At 35.2% G+C, this 18,262-nt stretch overlaps 1 protein-coding gene across 2 annotated transcripts in view; it reads left to right on the top strand.

Moving 5' to 3' along the window:
- The window catches only part of LOC145671155 (uncharacterized), a 119,074-nt gene that overhangs the window by 90,791 nt on the left and 10,021 nt on the right, over window positions 1-18,262 (top strand). For both annotated transcript variants that reach the window (XM_081739990.1, XM_081739989.1), the window contains 5 exons: window positions 4,938-5,129; window positions 7,406-7,585; window positions 8,900-9,081; window positions 12,070-12,282; window positions 18,014-18,169. In XM_081739990.1, the coding sequence (XP_081596116.1) occupies window positions 4,938-5,129; window positions 7,406-7,585; window positions 8,900-9,081; window positions 12,070-12,282; window positions 18,014-18,169 (923 nt within the window). The remainder of the gene's footprint in view (window positions 1-4,937; window positions 5,130-7,405; window positions 7,586-8,899; window positions 9,082-12,069; window positions 12,283-18,013; window positions 18,170-18,262) is intronic.

The following is an 18,262-nucleotide window of genomic DNA, read 5'->3' as shown; positions in this document are numbered from 1 at the left end:
TAATAATAATAATAATAATAATAATAATAATAATAATAATAATAATAATGCTATTTGTATGCACTTTTACTGGCAACCAATACTGTATGCCCTGCTAATGTCTTGAATTTACTAAGGTCGCCATTAACTAAATCGAATCCTATTTGAGGGAACAAGAAAATTGTACAGCAACCAATTTAACAAATACTAAAATATTTAAATGTAAAGTGAGGGAAGCTTTACAAAAACACTTGTTCTATGTTATTGAAAAATATTTTAACTAGTTATTAAAAATTAACAATTAATTAGTTAGTTAGCTACAAACATTTATTTTATCTTTATGTCTCTTACACGTTTTCCCATCAATTCCAATAGTAATTTGTAAATTTGAGAATGTCACTACTAGAGACCTGATATTTAGACACTAAAAACGTAAAATAAGCACTTATAATTCGACAAATAGGCACCAAAATATATCTTGAAATAATGAGGGTAAACATCTAATGATATACAAAAACTGAAAATAAACTAAAACTAACTTAATACATTTCACCTTTCAGCATTTGCTCTATTGTATTTAATATGTCTAACTAACTCTATGGCCTATGGAACCCGGAGGTTCAGTACCGCGTTCACAAAAGCTCTCCACTGACTTCTATCCTTAGCTAATTGGATCCAGTTTCTACTTTGTATTCCTATCTCTGCGAGATCCATCTCAATATTATCCTCCCATCTGCGCCTAGGTCTTCCTAATGGTCGTTTTCCTATGGGTCTACCAGTCAAGACTTTGAAAGCGTTTCTACTTTCTTCCATTCTAGCTACATGACCTGCCCACCTAAGCCTCCTAGACTTGACGACCCTAACAATGTTGGGTAAACCGTATAAACTATGTAGTTCCTCGTTATGAAGCTTCCGCCATTCCCCATTCTCGTTCCTCTTGGGTCCGAATATTCTTCTCAGGATCCTGTTCTCAAATACTTTCAGTCTATGTTCTTCCCTCAGAGTAAGTGACCATGTTTCGCAACCATACAGAACAACAGGCATGATTATCGTTTTATATATTTTAAGCTTCAAATTCCTCGGCAGAATTCGCGACGACAAGAGATTTTGAACCGAATAGTAACACGAATTCCCTGCTTTTAGTCGACATTTAATTTCTTCGTGAATATGATTTTCGTCTGTTAATATTGATCCTAAATATTTGAAAGTATCCACTTTATCAAAAGTATTATTTAATATTTTAACGCCTCCACAATTTGCCGTATTACGGTCCCGACGCACTTCCATGTATTTAGTTTTCTCTGCATTTACTTCTAAACCCATGTCCCTGCAAGCGTTTAATAAAATCTCTGCATTTATTTCTACTGTTCTCCTATCATCCCCTATTAAATTTACATCATCAGCATATGCCATAACCTGGTGAATGCCATTCAACTGTAGGCCCTGGTTGCTATCTTTGATTTTCCTTATGGCGTATTCCAGCACAAAGTTAAATAATAATGGCGACAACGCATCTCCTTGTTTCAGGCCGTTTTCGACGTGAAAGCTCGTGGACAAAAATTTTCCTACCCGGACTTTACTTTGGGATTCACTTAAACATATCTTAATTAATCTAATTAGCTTTCTCGGTATTCCAAGCTCTGTAAGAACGTTGTATAATGTTTCTCTCCTAACTGAGTCGTAAGCCTTTCTAAAATCAATAAATAGTTGATGTACCGGGGTATTGTATTCCCACTTCTTTTCGAGTATTTGGAGAATGGTAAATATTTGGTCGATAGTTGATCGATTTCGTCTAAATCCGCACTGATAATCTCCAATAATTTCATCTGCGTATGGGGTCAATCTTGCTAACAGAATATTTGAAAGGATTTTATAGGATGTTGACAGAAGAGAAATGCCTCGATAATTATTACAGTCAGTTTTGTCGCCTTTCTTGTGAATTGGAACAATGATTGACTCTTTCCACTCTTGTGGCAATTCTTCCTTGTTCCAGATAAGGAGAGTGAGTTTGTGTATCTTGTTCCACAATTTTTCGCCTCCAGCTAAAATTAACTCAGCCGGAATTTCGTCTACACCCGGAGATTTGTGTTTCTTTAATTTCTTTATAGCGGCTTCCACTTCTATTCGATTGGGTTCTGGAATATACGGTTCTGCGGTGTGTATCTCCTTTTCTCCACGCACATTAGTTTTTGGCTGCGTGTTCAGCAAATCGTCAAAGAAATCTTTCCATCTATTTAAGAGGCTATCCGTATCAGTGAGAACTGTTCCGTCAGATTTCTTTAATATATAAGCACGAGGTTGATAGCCTTTCTTAAATTCGCTGATCCCCTTATACATGTCCCGAATATTTTTATTTTTACTATTATCTTCAAGTTCCTTAATTTTAGCTTTCAAAAAATCCCGTTTCTTTGTTCTAAAAGTTTTGGAAGTTTCCCGCCTGATATCTGCGAAGTTTTGTGTAGTTATTTCATTTGGATTTTGTAGCCACCGTAATTTTGCCTGTTTTCTCTTCTCTGCTAGTTTAATGCATTCTTGGTCGAACCATGGTTTGTTCCTACGTATTTCCGCGTGTCCCAATTCTTCTATTGCTGAACTTTTAATGCTATCTCTAATTTCAATCCAAGTATCCTCAACACTAGTGCACTCCGAGTCTTCTAAAACCGAGAATCTATTCGAAACTTCAATTTGGTATTCCTCTCTTACCTGGCTCTCTTCTAATTTCTTTAAATTAAATCTCTCCGTTTTCGGACATTGAGTATTACCTTTATTCAACGATAATCTCTCCCGTATTATCGCTGCTACCAAGTAGTGATCAGTGTCACAATCAGCCCCTCTAAACGACCGGACGTCAATTATGCTAGATTGTCTTCTACTATCTACTAAAACGTGATCAATTTGATTATGTGTTTTTCCGTCTGGTGATGTCCAAGTGTATTTATGAACGTCGCGATGTGGGAATTTTGTACTCTTCACGATTAGGTTTTTGGATGTTGCAAAGTTCACGAGTCTAACACCGTTGTCATTACTTTCCTTATGCAAACTTTCGTTCCCTATAATCGGTTTGAAAATATCCTCTCGTCCTACCTTCGCATTGAAATCCCCTAATAGAATCTTCATATGGTATCGCGGGAGTTGGTCAAATATCCGTTCCACTTCTTCGTAAAAACTGTCTTTTATATCGTCACCCTTATCTTCAGTTGGAGCATGTACATTTAAAACAATAATATCACACCACCGTCCCTTAAGAGTAATAAAAGAAAGTCTGTCAGTAACAAATTCAACCCGTTTAATTGCTGGTAATATTCGTTTGTGAACGAAAAACCCTGTTCCTAACTGGTGATTTTTATTTCCTTCCCCGTAAAAGAACGTAAAATTTCCGGAATTCTCAGATCCATTTCCTTCCCACCTAACTTCCTGAACTCCTACTAAGTCCATCCTGTATTTCTCTAACTCACTCGTTACAGATTTTAACGCGCCTGCCCTATAAAGACTTCTAATATTCCATGTTCCAAATCTCATGTCCATTTTCTTTTGCTGATGTCGTGCCAAGTTATCAGTCCTTGTCCGAGGCTTTTGTGAATGTTTCTGAACAAGTACCTTTTTTTACAGGATGAGGGTGTTAGCCTTACCCAAACCCCCAAGCTGGAGGACCACTCCTAGTCGTCTGTCCGCGACTGCTTATTCAGTATATTCGCAGCTAACCTCTATATCTCGAGGTCTTCTCCTCGATCCGCAACCTGAGGACGCGCCATGCCGTGGTGACAGGAACCCACGTTACACGGATTTAATATGTCTAAATGTACTTATTAGTCACAATAACTTTAATATGTCTAAATGTACTTATTAGTCACAATAACTCAGTTACGTTTCTCGCGTCGTGTACTCTTTCCATGTGTCGGAGTGGAATTTAACCTTTATTTTGACATAAGTTAATTTCTGTTATTTTTAAATTTCTTGGAACCAACAGAAACCTTTTTACGCAAAAGATATCTATGTACTATCTTAATCAAGTCCTGATTTTGAAGAAAATGCAAAGAATAGATAATATTCATCATATAAGCAATATAGAGCGAATTGGCAAAATAGGCAATATGCATTTTGCTGAAATTAAAGCGAAGACCTCAGTACCCTCATTTTTATCATATCCAGGGGGTAAAAGTGGATCTGGAAAGGTAGGGGGACGCTTGACGTCACGCCGTTCCCCGTGCCTATCTTTTTCCATTGTATTTTTTTAGAAAGTGGGGGGTCGCCACATATATTTTCCGGAGATGGGGGGGGCGATATACCCCCGCGTTCCCTCGCACTTTTACCTCTGATCATATCTCTAAAATTTAAAAATTAAGTATTTTGCTTAACATTGATTTTTTTGTTACTAGTGTATAATAGTATGTGTAAAAGAACATATTTTATTATGGGCGCTGAATAAAAAATAAATTTTAAGTCAATGAACAAAAGAACTCAAAATAAGCCGACAGATTTAGAATTCGTCAATAGTTTTTCATTTTTATCGACAGTAAGATAATACAAGAAATGATTTATCATACAACGATTAAATGGATTATTAGGAATACTATTACCATTCTAAGTTTTACGCATTTCGATAAAGCACCTAGTTAGATATATTAAATATTTAACTAGCTTAAAAATTAATTTATTTTAAAGAGTATGCAAAATTTTGTTCAGCGTATACTGAATTTTTCTTAAAATTATACTGAATACTTTAACATACGAACTTGCAATAGAGAAAGGCGTATCATTTTATATTAATCCAACATATAATGTTGTATCACTGCAAAATATACATAATTATTCGCAATATACTTAACTATTTGCACGTAAAAAAAAACGAGTAAAAATTTATCCATGCTTCGCGAATGAGATCTGTCATATATATATCTTACGTGCTTAAATGGAGTTTTTTAATTGTTATTCTAAACAATTTGTCAATATTTTTACAGATCATATCAGATCAAACACTGCAGTGGAAGGACTATGTATCGGAGAAACGAAGATTAGAAAATGAAGAGAATGCTCGGAAACTGGAAGAAATCAAAATAAGTCTGAAAGAATCTCAGGAGCTTCTAGAAAGGGCAATCCAAGAAAAGGAAGAGAGAACCCAAAGACTACTGAAAGAAATTGAAGAGAAAAAGGTAATATTTTTATCTTAAGTTTTGGTTAGAATATTTTAAAATGTTATGATTTTTAAAGTATTTCTTTCAAAGACAGTTTTCTTCAACAAAGGTGATATTTTTCAACAAATAACTTGAATAATAGCATTGTTGTTGTGTAGCTCAGCTGCATTGAATTAATTCTACGAAGTGTATGTAGAAAACGTAAAGAATAATGACACGAAAAGGGAACATATGTGTACTGAAAAGTACCAAAGTAAGTATATCCCTCTAATACTTTTCGAGAGTACGTTTATTCCTTTAATACGTACTTATGTACCGTACATCAAGACCCTATTTTAAAAAGCACAGTCTATTGAATCTGGTCGTTTTTCTAGTGTGATGCTAATCATATAACACGTTGGCGATACTGGATATCAAAGTTTAACAGAGAAAATCCAATACCATTTTTTGCATTATTTACATAATTCAATTATCTATCTCGCAAGAAATGCGTCAGAGATAAAATCATTTGAAAATTGAATATTATATTGCCTGGATTAAGACTATAGATGAAAGGATTTCTTGGCCCATCTAAGTAGAATTTTTGGTGCACTATTGTGACACAGGATACATAGATATCTCTGATGCGAGGATCCGCGATCTGATATGTCTACCATCTGTTAATCTCCATTACTCAGATTGCTAAACGCTAAGAACTTACGACATAAAGGAATGAGTGCATGAGACTAGGAACATCACTTCATATTTGAAAAAAATTAGGGCTCTGTTTCTATGACCCAGAAATCAAATTAATATTTTCTGATCAAATGAAATTAATTCGCTGATATCTATAGTAAACACATCTTAATATACTCTTAACATCGTTTCTCAAACTATGGTTTGTGGACCACAAGTTATTTTCAAGGTATCCTCTTGTCCTTCTCATAGATAGAACATCAGTCCAAAAAAAAAAAAAAAAAAAAAAAAAAAGAGAGAGAGAGAATCAAAGTTCAAGTGAATTGCATATCACACACCACAGTTGAGAATCTCTAACAAGCATAGATTATATAAGGTAAAAATTATACAAATTTTAATTGCTTATATACGTATTAATAGAAAATATTATTGATATCCCTCAATTAGTAAATAAAAAATAACTTGTATTTTTCTATTAATTCCAATATAAAATTAAGAGAATTTAATTAATACTGTTTAAAAATATATAAATACTGATATTAATAAATGCCCAAACATTTTTTTTTAATTTACTTTTGAGTGGGACAAGAGTAGAACGATCTGTAGGAAGATTCTGATTAATAATAGTAGTAGTCCTCATTTGAAAAAAAAAAAAAAAAAAAGTTTAAGAAACACTTCTTTAAACGAAATGCTGCATTAAGAAGTCTACTTTCCATCAAAATGTAAATGACACCATAACGGGATCTTGATATTCAGATACATAGCTGTACTTTTATTTCCTTGCTTTTAATGTTTTACTATTTTTTTTCTTTATTAATACATATTAATTTTGATTGATTGATTTATTGGTGTGTGCAATACAGACGCGAATGGCGAACCTACTTATCCCCGTCAAGATACTTTTGATAATTACAAGTTGAAGTGATTCTTGGTAATGTAGCAAACACGTCCGCAGTACAATGAGCATAAATTCTGTAGTTATCACTATATATGTAATAATGGGAATAATTTCTGGGTTTTCATGTCTAGTTCACTTAATTTAAATTTAACTTGCTGACATTTTAAAAATTATGCCTATCTTCATTGTGGAATTTACCTAGGTATTTAAAACGTCACGTGGCCCCGTGTGGTGTGGTCACCAACGCTCTCACCTTTGGTGCGACCAGCCATGGGTTCGACTCTCGGTGAGGATACTCTGTCGAAAGAGTGTAAAAACTTTTTCAGGCCAGCCATCCTGAGAAAGGTTTTCCTCAGTTTTCCTCATTCACATCAGGTACCTAACATAATGGTCTCCGCTTTCTTTCGTCTTCATTCCTTTTTTCCTTCCCAATTCCCCGGGTAGTGTGATCACCGCGTTACGTCATCTCTTGGGCTAACATGGCCTTAGATGCTGGACGTCCATAAATCTCATTCCTAATTCTTTAAAATGGGTTTATTATCGGCGCTGAGAAAACGACCAAATTATTTTCTTCTAACTTGCAAATACTTGATAATTTAGTATATAACACACTTAGCATTAATGAAACCATAAGAATTAAGGAGGAACTGAAAATGGTAGATATAGTATTTAGTCTCAGAGACGACTCATTGTAAGGGATACGTCATGTGTTTATCTTTAGAAACTCGATTTGGAGGACCGTAGCCATCAAGCAGCAAAGCGGCGAGCGGAGGTTGAGGCAGCTTATCAGCAGCTTCAAGAGGAGGAGGCCCAATGGCAACAGATGGTGGATGAGCAACAAAGACTGCGACTTCAAAAGGCTGAAAGCACAAGGTTACAACAAAGAGAAAATTATCGAAGGGTGAGTAAGTAGGAGTAGATAAATAAATAACCAATATCTAGATACAGATAAAACACATATCCGCGAGTAAAGACCACTCAGTTTCAATAAGCTCAGAAGTATTCACTTTTGCTTCTCCAAATTCTTATAGGCCGATCAAAAAGTTATATTAAACATCGAATTTTCGCTGATAACTGCCAGCATTTTCAAGACTTAGGCAAGCAACAGTATTTTGGTAGGGATAGGGAGTGTGTAAATTAAATATTTACACTCACATATAATAATATCTCGATGGTGTAGATTCTTCCCCAGGATGCGTAATAAAAGCATTGATGTAGACTCTTCAGAACCCAACAGGAATGTTATTTTGCAATGTATCATTTTAAGTGGTCAAAGTATAGAGGTGAATTTAATATTAGGAATATTGTAACAAAAGAAACACTGACCAAAGCTTTAAAAAGGTTTTTAAGCTTTGGTCAGTGTTTCTTTTGTTAAAATAATCAATCCAAAGCCATGGATAGTCTTACTAGGAATATTGGATCATGAGAATAAAGTTGTTAGCTGTAACAAGTTTAAAATAGATAAGTGGACTGGTGGACAACATATAGATTACTGATACGTATACGGAAAACTGCAGGCTTCATAAAATATGACCAAGTTAGATAGATGGTTAAGTTTTACTTTTACATATATACACACGGTCTAAATGTTATTAAGGAATGAAGTACTCATTCAGCTTTAAATGCAAAAACTACGAATGATGCGCTTTCATTAGTGGAATAGGGACATGAAGCGTCCCAAAGCAAGAAACTTCAAGAACACTGCATTTAGCAATTAAATATACACTCATCCCTCGGTTTTACGGACCTTCATTTAACGGATGTCGTAAGCAACGAACAAAATCTAAAGCAGTCGATTCAATTTGAAAGTTTTTCTCCATACGGCATACGAAGGTGTGGAAGCAGTGGACACGATCCATGGTTCGAATCTGACCGCTAGTTGGCGGACTGTCACTTTGTTTACATTTTTGGAACCATTTTTGTTTATTGCTTTATCGTTATACCCTTTTTAAGGCGTCATTGGGTTTATTTGTTCTTATTTTACGCTATCAAATTGAGTAGTATACCAGCAGTTTATTGTTCCTCTTTCTTTTCGTAATGTAATTGCAGATATTAGCCAATACAGACCTAACGTTGGAACTTACCGAAAATCTGCAACATTGGGCCATTATTCCTTCTTTTCATCCGTTAAAACGAGAGATAAGTGTACTAAATTTATATACATTCGCACAACAACTTGATATGTATTATTTAGATGAGAAACTATTAATTGCAGAGAGTAGCAAGTGCGAACCGTGTTGAAGAGTTGAGACATCAAGATAGGTGGAAACGGTTGAAAGAAGAAACGGAGGCATCGCTGCAGCATATTCGCCAGTTGTGCCAGATGAAAGAACAGAAAGCAAGTGAAAATATTAGCCGAGTCCAACAAGAGAAAGAACGACAACTTAAGGAACAAAGGTGAGAACTATCAAATCTAGAAATATTAGTTCAAAAATAAATAATACAAAAAGGAAATAAAAATTAACAAAATAAGTTTAGTAAATATTGTCTCTCTTGTCAAATTCAGTAGTATTTTTTTATGTTTTGTGGAAGGAAGAATGATGTAAAGAGTATTAAAATTTTTGTAATTTGTATATGTTGTAAGTTTTATAGTAACTACATAAATGTACAATATTCTTTAATTGATATCACATTGTTGACTATGACTTTCGAAAGCGGAAAAAAAAATATTACTGTTGTTTGCTAGTTAAAGAACAAAGTAATGCATTGAAAAAGTTGTGTTTCAGATTTATTGCATAAAGTGTCTTCAAAGAGTCACTTTGTATAAAGAATCTTTTTTTTTTTCTATAAGTAAAGAGAAGAGGAAAACTTGTCAAAATTTATAAATAAATTTTTCGATTATAAACTTGTATATTCTGTTTTGACTTTCAAGGTTTACTGATCCTAAAGCTTTATTATAAATCATGAACGATTCGTTACTAAGTTTTTCAAAATTTATTTTGAAAATTCGTTCCAATTTCTTAGTAAATATTCCAGGATGGCGTCCTTATGCAGCGTGTTTCAAAATAATTCGATAAATGGTTTCATGAACGTTAAAACTCTATCGACGATTAAAATTGTATTGAAATACTATCGACCACATCCTCAAATTTTGTTTGGCATGGTCGTAGTACTTAGAAATTCTTTCACCAGGTGGCAATGACAAGTTACAATATGGCTGTCTGTAGTGTAGATAAAGCATTTTGTACAGGGGCGTCATTTAGGGGGGAAGAGAGGGGCAGTTGCCCCCCCCCCCTGAGTTTGAGGTTTACATAGATTTTATCAATAGAATAGTAGAAAATCAGTGAAAACGCGAAATTTTATTTATATCAAGGGGTTCTCCCCCCCAAGCAAAATCTGAAATGACGCTCCTGATTTTGAATCCTACAATTTCACGTTAGTCGGTTTGTTGTGAGTGTTCAAATTAAGTTTCTTACATTTCGTAAAGCAACATCATAAAAGAACTCCATTCGTAAGTGGTATCAACAATTGCTATCTTAATGAGTTACTGCCACACCGCTAGATTGGGTGAGCTGCTCATAATAATCAGCAGCTTTTATATTGACCAGCATCACTTGAGTTAACCCCCTGTGATTTCTTTCTTTCTTTGAGGTCATCTCAAAGACATTGTGTACAAATCACATTACTGCTGCAGTGCAAACTGTTGATGGAAACATCCTGATACGGTCATGGGAGGAATTGGATTTCCGACTTTATGTATGCAGGGTAACAAAGGGGGTCACGTTGAGCATTTGTGAGTTACTGTAGTATAATTTTTACCACTTGAACTTGAACATTTATAATATTTAAGTATTTTTTTTCAAATAATATTTGAAATATCCTGTATCTTTCCTCTATTTGTTGACCTCTCAGATTGTTTTCCATTGTCTAAATTGGTTGTACTTGATTTCACTGATGTACAAACTGCGTTAAGTCAATTTATTTACTATGAGCTGCTAGAAGATTAATCATACCATTAAACTCTAAAGCTACTTTTCTTGCTCTTCTGTATCATGTCTAAGTTTAAGCAAACATGTTAAACGTCTAATTTTTGCTGACAGCTGTGTTATCATTGTCAACAAAAGATTTTAGTGTGGATAGGATGTATGGGCATTAGTTACTCCTGAAATTAAAAATTTGGAAATATTTTTAGTAGTGATCAAAAACTATTTACACATACACAGCATAGACATCTTAAATCTTTGTTCTTCCTTTTCTGAGGTTGATAACTACGAATTTAATTCCTATGTACCCTATACTCACTATAACCTTTCCTTACCTAAGTCTTAATAATACGGATAGCTGTCAGCAAAACTCCGACCTTCAAGAACTTTATTTAAACTTATGATAAGAGCAAAGTGAGTACATTTTGAATTTATCTACATTAATTACTCAGAGAAACGATGGGATAATAGGATGGCATATTAACTAGTCCGCTTACAGTTTTTATACTTTCCATGTGGGATTACATCATCATTATCAAAGAGTGAAAAACCATGCTCTTCAACAACCTTCATGTTGAAGAATTCCGTTGTTGGACGAATCCTAAGATTTATTTACAAGAAAGTAGGAAATTTCAATTATTATTCGTTGCTTTGTATGCTCTTCTTTCTTCTTGAATTTTGTGTTAGGAGTCAAACTAAGCCAACGTATTATTCATCTGAGCGCTTATACACACTTATTTTACTTTAACGCTCCACGGTTATGCCTTATAGGCTAAAGGAGATAGATGATTAATGAAAGTGAATTGTCGTGAAATTAAAATTTTTGTGCTCTCCCACTGAGAACCGAATCCGAGACCGCATGCACCATAAGCGCTCTTGTTAGCCACTAGACCAGTGAAAAGAGCTACACGCACATACACAGATAGGGTTCCAACTGTACATCACCAGAAATAATCACTACAGTACAGTGAATAATAATAATAATAAAAACCTTTTTCAAACTTCTCAATTTTTTAAGTACCAATAACTATGTAAGACGTATACCTACCTCAAAAACTAAATATATATTTTCTAATCGTTTGAAATGAATTCTATTCTTCATCGTTGTTGAAGTTGTTTCTGTAATAAAAACAAGTGACAGTTTTAAATTTTCAAATCCTAGGAGAATACTATCAACTCATGTAAAATCTGTACACATTCCTAAATCTCTCAGGATATACTGTAGTTCACTTCGGCATTTCAGATGTTCTTTCTTATATTGATACAATCTCTATAGTCCATAATATTCACAAATTAACAAAAACTACACTCATGTTAACTTTTTAATTATCATTAAATTTTTAAAATTGTATTATGATATAAAACAAAATTGGTAGAAGAAATCAATATTAATCAAATTACATAGCTAAAGTATCTTTAATTCAGTTGCATTTCATTGACTGCTTTCCTGTCTCATCATTAGCTTGGACCGAGAACTCAAGTTTCAACAGGTGCGTCGTTTACATCAAGAACTTGCAGAAGGTTTCCAAAAATGGAGAGAACAAGTAATGCAGTTACAGTGGGAATCAATGCAACAGGCTGAGAAAAAGGCTTGTGAACAGATTGAGAAGAAACGGCAAAGAGTGGAACATGAAAACAGAGCACGAGAACTTCACCATATAGAGATAATGAAAAGGTACATAATGCTTTAATATGTAATATTTACTGTAGTATTTTTTTTCTTTCTTCTCCTTTACTGTAGCATATTTTTAAATTTGTTTTTAGTTTGAGATAAAGAGAAATAAATTGAAGTGAATATTTGTGAAGGGGGAATTTATTAAATTTATATTTTTGATGTGAATTCCTAACAACAAGCGTTTACAATATTTTCTGCCAGAAAGGTAATTTTTTCCACTTTTATACCTTTTCCCAATCTAGAGCTTTAACCTATCTGTCTCCAGAGTTACATACGGGAAGTCTTTACTTTAGCCGTTTCATTCATTTTTCCGATTCTTCGATTCAGTGCTTTGTTCTTTCGGTTTAAAGTAGGACCGCTTTAAAAGGGTATAATGTAGTAGAGTAGATAGAGTAGAGCAAGATGGAGATAAATAGGGGTAGGAACAGGTTAGCTTAAGGTTAGTGAAGCTTTCACCCATTTTTATAAAATTGAGCGGAACCAAAAGAACAAATCACTAAATCGAAGAATCGAAAAAAAATGGATGAAATGGCCAAAGTAAAGGCTTGTCTTATATACTTACCAAATACTCCAAAATTAAAATTATTTTTCTAATCAAATAAATCTAAAATTGTTTTCTGTTACTAGTGTTCTCTTGTCTTGAACCTCTTGCAAGGAATAATTATATTATTATAAGCCGCAGCTCATGTAGCCAAGTCAGCTATATCACTATAAATTGTTATTAGTTTAAAAAATTGTAATACAAAATGGCCCGTCCAAGATGGACAATAGTCTGTTATAAGTAGATTTGTTTCCACACTTCTTAATCTAATAAAGGAGAAGTGGTACCAAACATATTTAAATTGTTAAACATATATTTAAGATTGTATTAAACAAAGAACTGTCTAAAGTGATAAATTGTAAAAATTAAAAATTAATAAAAAATTAAGAGCAATGCTCCCTTATACTTATCGATTATGGCACCATCTTCTTTCTCCTACTAGTATTCTCATGTTGAAATACACATACACAAATTTCAGTTACGTTACCATCGCATAAAGTCTCATATTGTTTTCAGTAATAAATATAGCAACAATTGTTAAGAAAACAGTTAATATTATATATTTGAATTAAAGCTGTAAGAATATTTGATTGTTATACGTAGAAAAATAAAATTAAACATGTAACAATTAAAATTTTGTTACATATTACAAATTTAAATTTAACAATAATAGATATTTAGTATACTGCTTAGGATAGTGAATTTGAAAATATACAGGGTATTCTATATACACAGAAAATACACGAAACAATAACAGAAAAGCATGTGAAAGCCGAAAAACGAAACAATAACAGGAAATACAGGAAACAATAACGTCAAAATACATATGATGATCTCTACAATTTTTTTTTTTTTCGTTTAATAGTTTGTTTATTGACCTTTATACCTATTTTAAAAGATATACAAGATAAACAGCAAATTTTGAACAGTTAGTTATAAAAGAAAACTTCTAATAATTTTCCAGGAGATAATGTACCTAAAATGGAAGCCAAATTTCCTCGCTGAACTGCTATGCTGATACGTTGTATCAGGAAAGTAGTAGCCCGCTTGTCACCAGTAAGGTGTGCTATACGTTGGCCTACTTCTTTGATGAAATTGAGCCCTTCGAGGCCCCAAATGCCACTCGATTCAATGGCTACGGGCACGAACATGTATCTATTGAGCAGATCTTTATATTTTCTTCTTTTCTCGCATTCTCTGCGGGCTGCAATGGTTCCTTCTCGAGATGAAGAAAGAGTGAGATTAGATGACGCGAAAGTGTCAGAGCAGGTGAAATCCCAGAGAAGAATCCTTCCCCTCTTCCATGGTACCAGCGTCATGCCATCTGTTCTTTTGCCATCAGATCTGTTACACCCCACAGGTTCACGAACAGATGGAACTTCCGCCGATGTGAGTGCTCTCCAGATAATGTCATTCACGTTCGAATGCCTTACATGTCTACCGGAGCTACTTATACAAGACAGACCGTGTAGACCATTTTGCTTGACTGATGCACCACATTTAGAGCAGTTGTGTGATTCACAGATGTCTACTCCTAGGCGAAGTGCAACTGCAATACGAAAACTTTCGTTTGGAAGGTGCAGTCCTAGGGTGTGTGAAGGTAATGCCTGTAGTCAAGCACCTGAAATTGCTGATGAGGAGGCGAGAAGTCTAGCCTTATCCTCTTGACTGTCTGCTTCTTGTAATAACACTGATTGATGTAATTTGATGATTGGCTTGTCCCAAATTGATTGCGAACTTCTGCCCGTTATTTCAGGAGGGCTTAAACCAACTAGGTTGGACCAGTCAGATATGCAGTCTTGGACATCAGATTCTATGTGAGGCTCATTCAGTTGGTTGAGGAGTATCTCAATGGTATGTCGGGAGACATAGAACGACGCTAAAAATGAAGGATACGCCAAATCGACAGCCCGACGAATACCAAGACCTCCAGAATCAACTGGAAGGGAGGCCTGTATCCATGCGTTGCTATTTAGGTTACAGTTGAGTAACGATTCCAGTCCACATTTCAGAACGGTGTCAAACTTCTCTAGTAAATCTACTTCACGCCAAGAAGTAGAACAGCGTAAGAAATAGATTATTCTTGGTATGAAGAACGACGCGCGAAGGAGATAAAAAGCTGAATGTGCGGAGACTAGGGCCAGACGTGACAAGAAAAAATCTAACTTTTTAGTTTTCTCGACTAACAAATTACGTGTTGCCTCAGGTGAAAGGGCTGCACCAAGTAGAAAGGCTGACGAGGTTGTGATAAGTTGTATTCCCGGTGCTGAATTTTTAAATTGTGAATATAACACTTCTATTTGATCTCTACAATTGCATTTTAATGCTTCATTTTATATCAATATTTTATAACAATAACAACAATGAAATTTAAACATGATTTCTAAGGAGCAAACGCAATTTACTAATATACGTTATTGTGATAAGCTTTGCAACAGCACTTTCAAACTTTCGCCGAGATTACAGACAAAAGATCTCCTCCAGTTCCTTACCAGAGGGTAGCGTTCCCAAAACTGATGCAACGTTCCGTTCCCCCTTTGTACTGCCACACTGATGCGTTGTAGTAGAAAAGAGGTTGCTCTAGCGTCTCCTGACGATAAATAAATGCGGTGACCAACTTCTTTTATAAAGTTAAGGCCTTCGGGACCCCATGAACCACCCGATTCGATAGCTATAGCGACAAAATGATATTTCTCGAGTAAATTGCTATACTTCCTGCGCTTTTCTGTTACCCGGCGAGCAGCCACGTTGCCAGCTTGTGCTGAGGAAGAATGTAGATTTGAAGGGCCGAAGGTGTCGGAACAAGTAAAATCCCATAGAAGTGCTTTTCCTTTCTTCCACGGTATTAGGGTCATACCATCTGGCCTCTTGCCGTCTGCACGACTGCATCCCAACGGTTTACATATAGAAGGAACGCCTGCTGAAATTAGTGCCCTCATGATAATGTCGCGTGACGCTGGAGTGGCGTGAATGTCTGCCCGCACTATTGGCACAGGAGAGTCCATGAAGGCCCTTCTTGTCTACGACACTTCTACAGGCAGGACATCTGTGTTGTTCGCAAACATCTGCTCCCAAACGCAGGGCACTGGCAATTCGAAAACTGTCATTGGGAAGATGTAATCCTAAAGAAGGTGACGGGATAGCACCTGCTTCTGGAGATGATGTAGCTAGGAGTCTGGCCTTATCTTCTGGGTTATCGGATGACTGAAGCAGAGCTGAAAAGTGATGATTTATAAGAGGATCGCCCCAAGAGGATTGTAGTCCTCTCTTATCAAGATCAGGGGGATCTGATCCCACTATAGATGACCACTTAGCAATGCTATCGTTGACATCCGAATCCGATACTAGGCTAAGATCTTGTTAGAGAATGGTCTCGATCAGTGGCTTAGCGCCATAGAATGAAGACAGAAAGGATGAAATAGTCAGATCCATGGCGCGGCAAGTGCCGAGACCTCCGTGGTTAACAGGAAGGGACGCCTGCAACCAAGAGTTATTGTTGAGTGAACAATTCAGGATAGATTTTAGACCGGTTTTCAAGGTGTTGTCATAGCATTCCAGTAGATCAGCATCCTGCCAAGAAGGAGCACAGCGAAGAAAGTATAGCAGCCTTGGCATGGACAATGAGGCACGTAGTAGGTAAAAGGCAGAGTGAGCTGAAATCAAGGAATGACGTGTAAAGAATAATTCTAATTTAGAAATTTTGTCTTTTAATATTGTTCGTCTTGCCTCATTAGATAATGCTGCTCCTAATAAGCGGGCGTCATCTGTCGAAATTCTTTGAATTCCAGGCGCGGCTTCGTCAAACAGCTTGAAGATGTTATTAGACTGCTCATTGGAGACTCCGAGAAAGCTGACCTCACATTTGGAGAAATTCATTTGCAATCCGATCTCCTTAGCCCGTCTACGGATCATTTCTAATGTCTCTAGTACTGTATCCTTGTCTCCAGCTATAGTCCCGTCATCCAAATACCATATGTTCAGTTCTGTATTGATACTACTAACGATGGATTGTAAAGTTAGTGCGAACAAACCAGGGCCAAGAGGGTCGCCTTGTTGTACGCCACGCTGAGAGAGGATTATTTCATCTCCTAAGTATAAGTTGCTCGGTTGCGAGAAGCACTGATGGACGTATCGATAAATTGATGGAAAACTTTTTTTCTTATCTTTTTTCGGATTTTTATCTTTGATCGGAAAATTGTTGTACTTAATATTTTTAAATCATAATTCAGTTTGCTCAGTTATAAAATATGTAAACGCTTTTTTTTTCTCCGAGCTAAGCGCTCTAAATACTCCTCTAAAATTTTTCATTGCCAAACTTATACTATATTCTTACTTCCCAATAAATAGCAAGATGTTACTACGTACTTAAAATGTTGTCTTGTTTTACTAGTTGGAGAGTAGCACAAACAGTTCTTTTTCTATGTATTTTAGTTTTGTGTTTGTTAACAAGGTATTCTTATTTAATATTTACTGATTGATGCTATAGGATGCATATTTAATATTTAAAAAGAAACACATCTTATCTTAACATCTTTGTATTAAATTATGTCATATACAGTTTCAAGCTTTCTCTGGTCCCTTTTTCAGTGTGTAATGTTTCACTTCACTGCTAAACGTATGGCATGATGAAGAGATTTTTCACTCTGAAAAATACCATAACTAGGGCTTGAAAAATCTTACTTGCAAGTACTAGCCAGTCAAAAATTGACTAGCTAGACCATTTTGCAATCACAGTGTTTATATTCGCCAAATGTACTTTACTTGCCGTGACTTTATTCGCCAAAGAACTTGCCACTGGCGAGCAGGCGAGTGTATGTTTCAACCCCTGACCATAACTCATATAAAATTAAAACCTATGCCATTTTATTACATGCTTCTAAGTTATATAGCCTAAAAATATTGAACTATTCCTCTTGAAAAACCGTTAGTAGGAAGAAAAATATTTCATAACTGTTTAATGGACTGGAAATACGTTCCAATTATACTAATAAGTATTGAATGTCTAAATTGTAGAAAGTCTACCCTCACATACTGTTAAATATATTGAACTGAATGCAAGTATGTTAAGGTAAAATACCTTTGTCTTTTTTTAAAAATATTTGTATTTAAGTTTATAATAGATGGAATGTGCACTCGTATCGATCAACCAAGAAGGAAATCTTGATTCTTCTTTTATTTATATTTTATTAGAATAGCCATGGAGGATGAAGCCAGAGAGAGGTATGTTCGAGAAATAATTCAGCAAAAGGAAGCGAAAATGAGAAAAATGCAATATGAACGTGATTTAGCTATTCAGGAATCCCGAATGCAAGCTCAAACAACGGCCGACCTTCGAGAGCACTTGCGGTAAGCAGAGTTTTATTTGCAAGAAGATTAAAAATTTAGTTAATTTATTACAATATATAATAACTGAAATTCGCCTCCCCTTAATCTCCAAAC

Source organism: Thermobia domestica, chromosome 15 (genome assembly GCF_964235325.1).
Source record: "Thermobia domestica chromosome 15, izTheDome1.hap1.1, whole genome shotgun sequence".
Classification (NCBI taxonomy): domain Eukaryota; kingdom Metazoa; phylum Arthropoda; class Insecta; order Zygentoma; family Lepismatidae; genus Thermobia; species Thermobia domestica.
The sequence above is the reverse complement of the archived record's forward strand: the minus strand, read 5'-3'. Positions and strand labels throughout refer to the sequence as shown.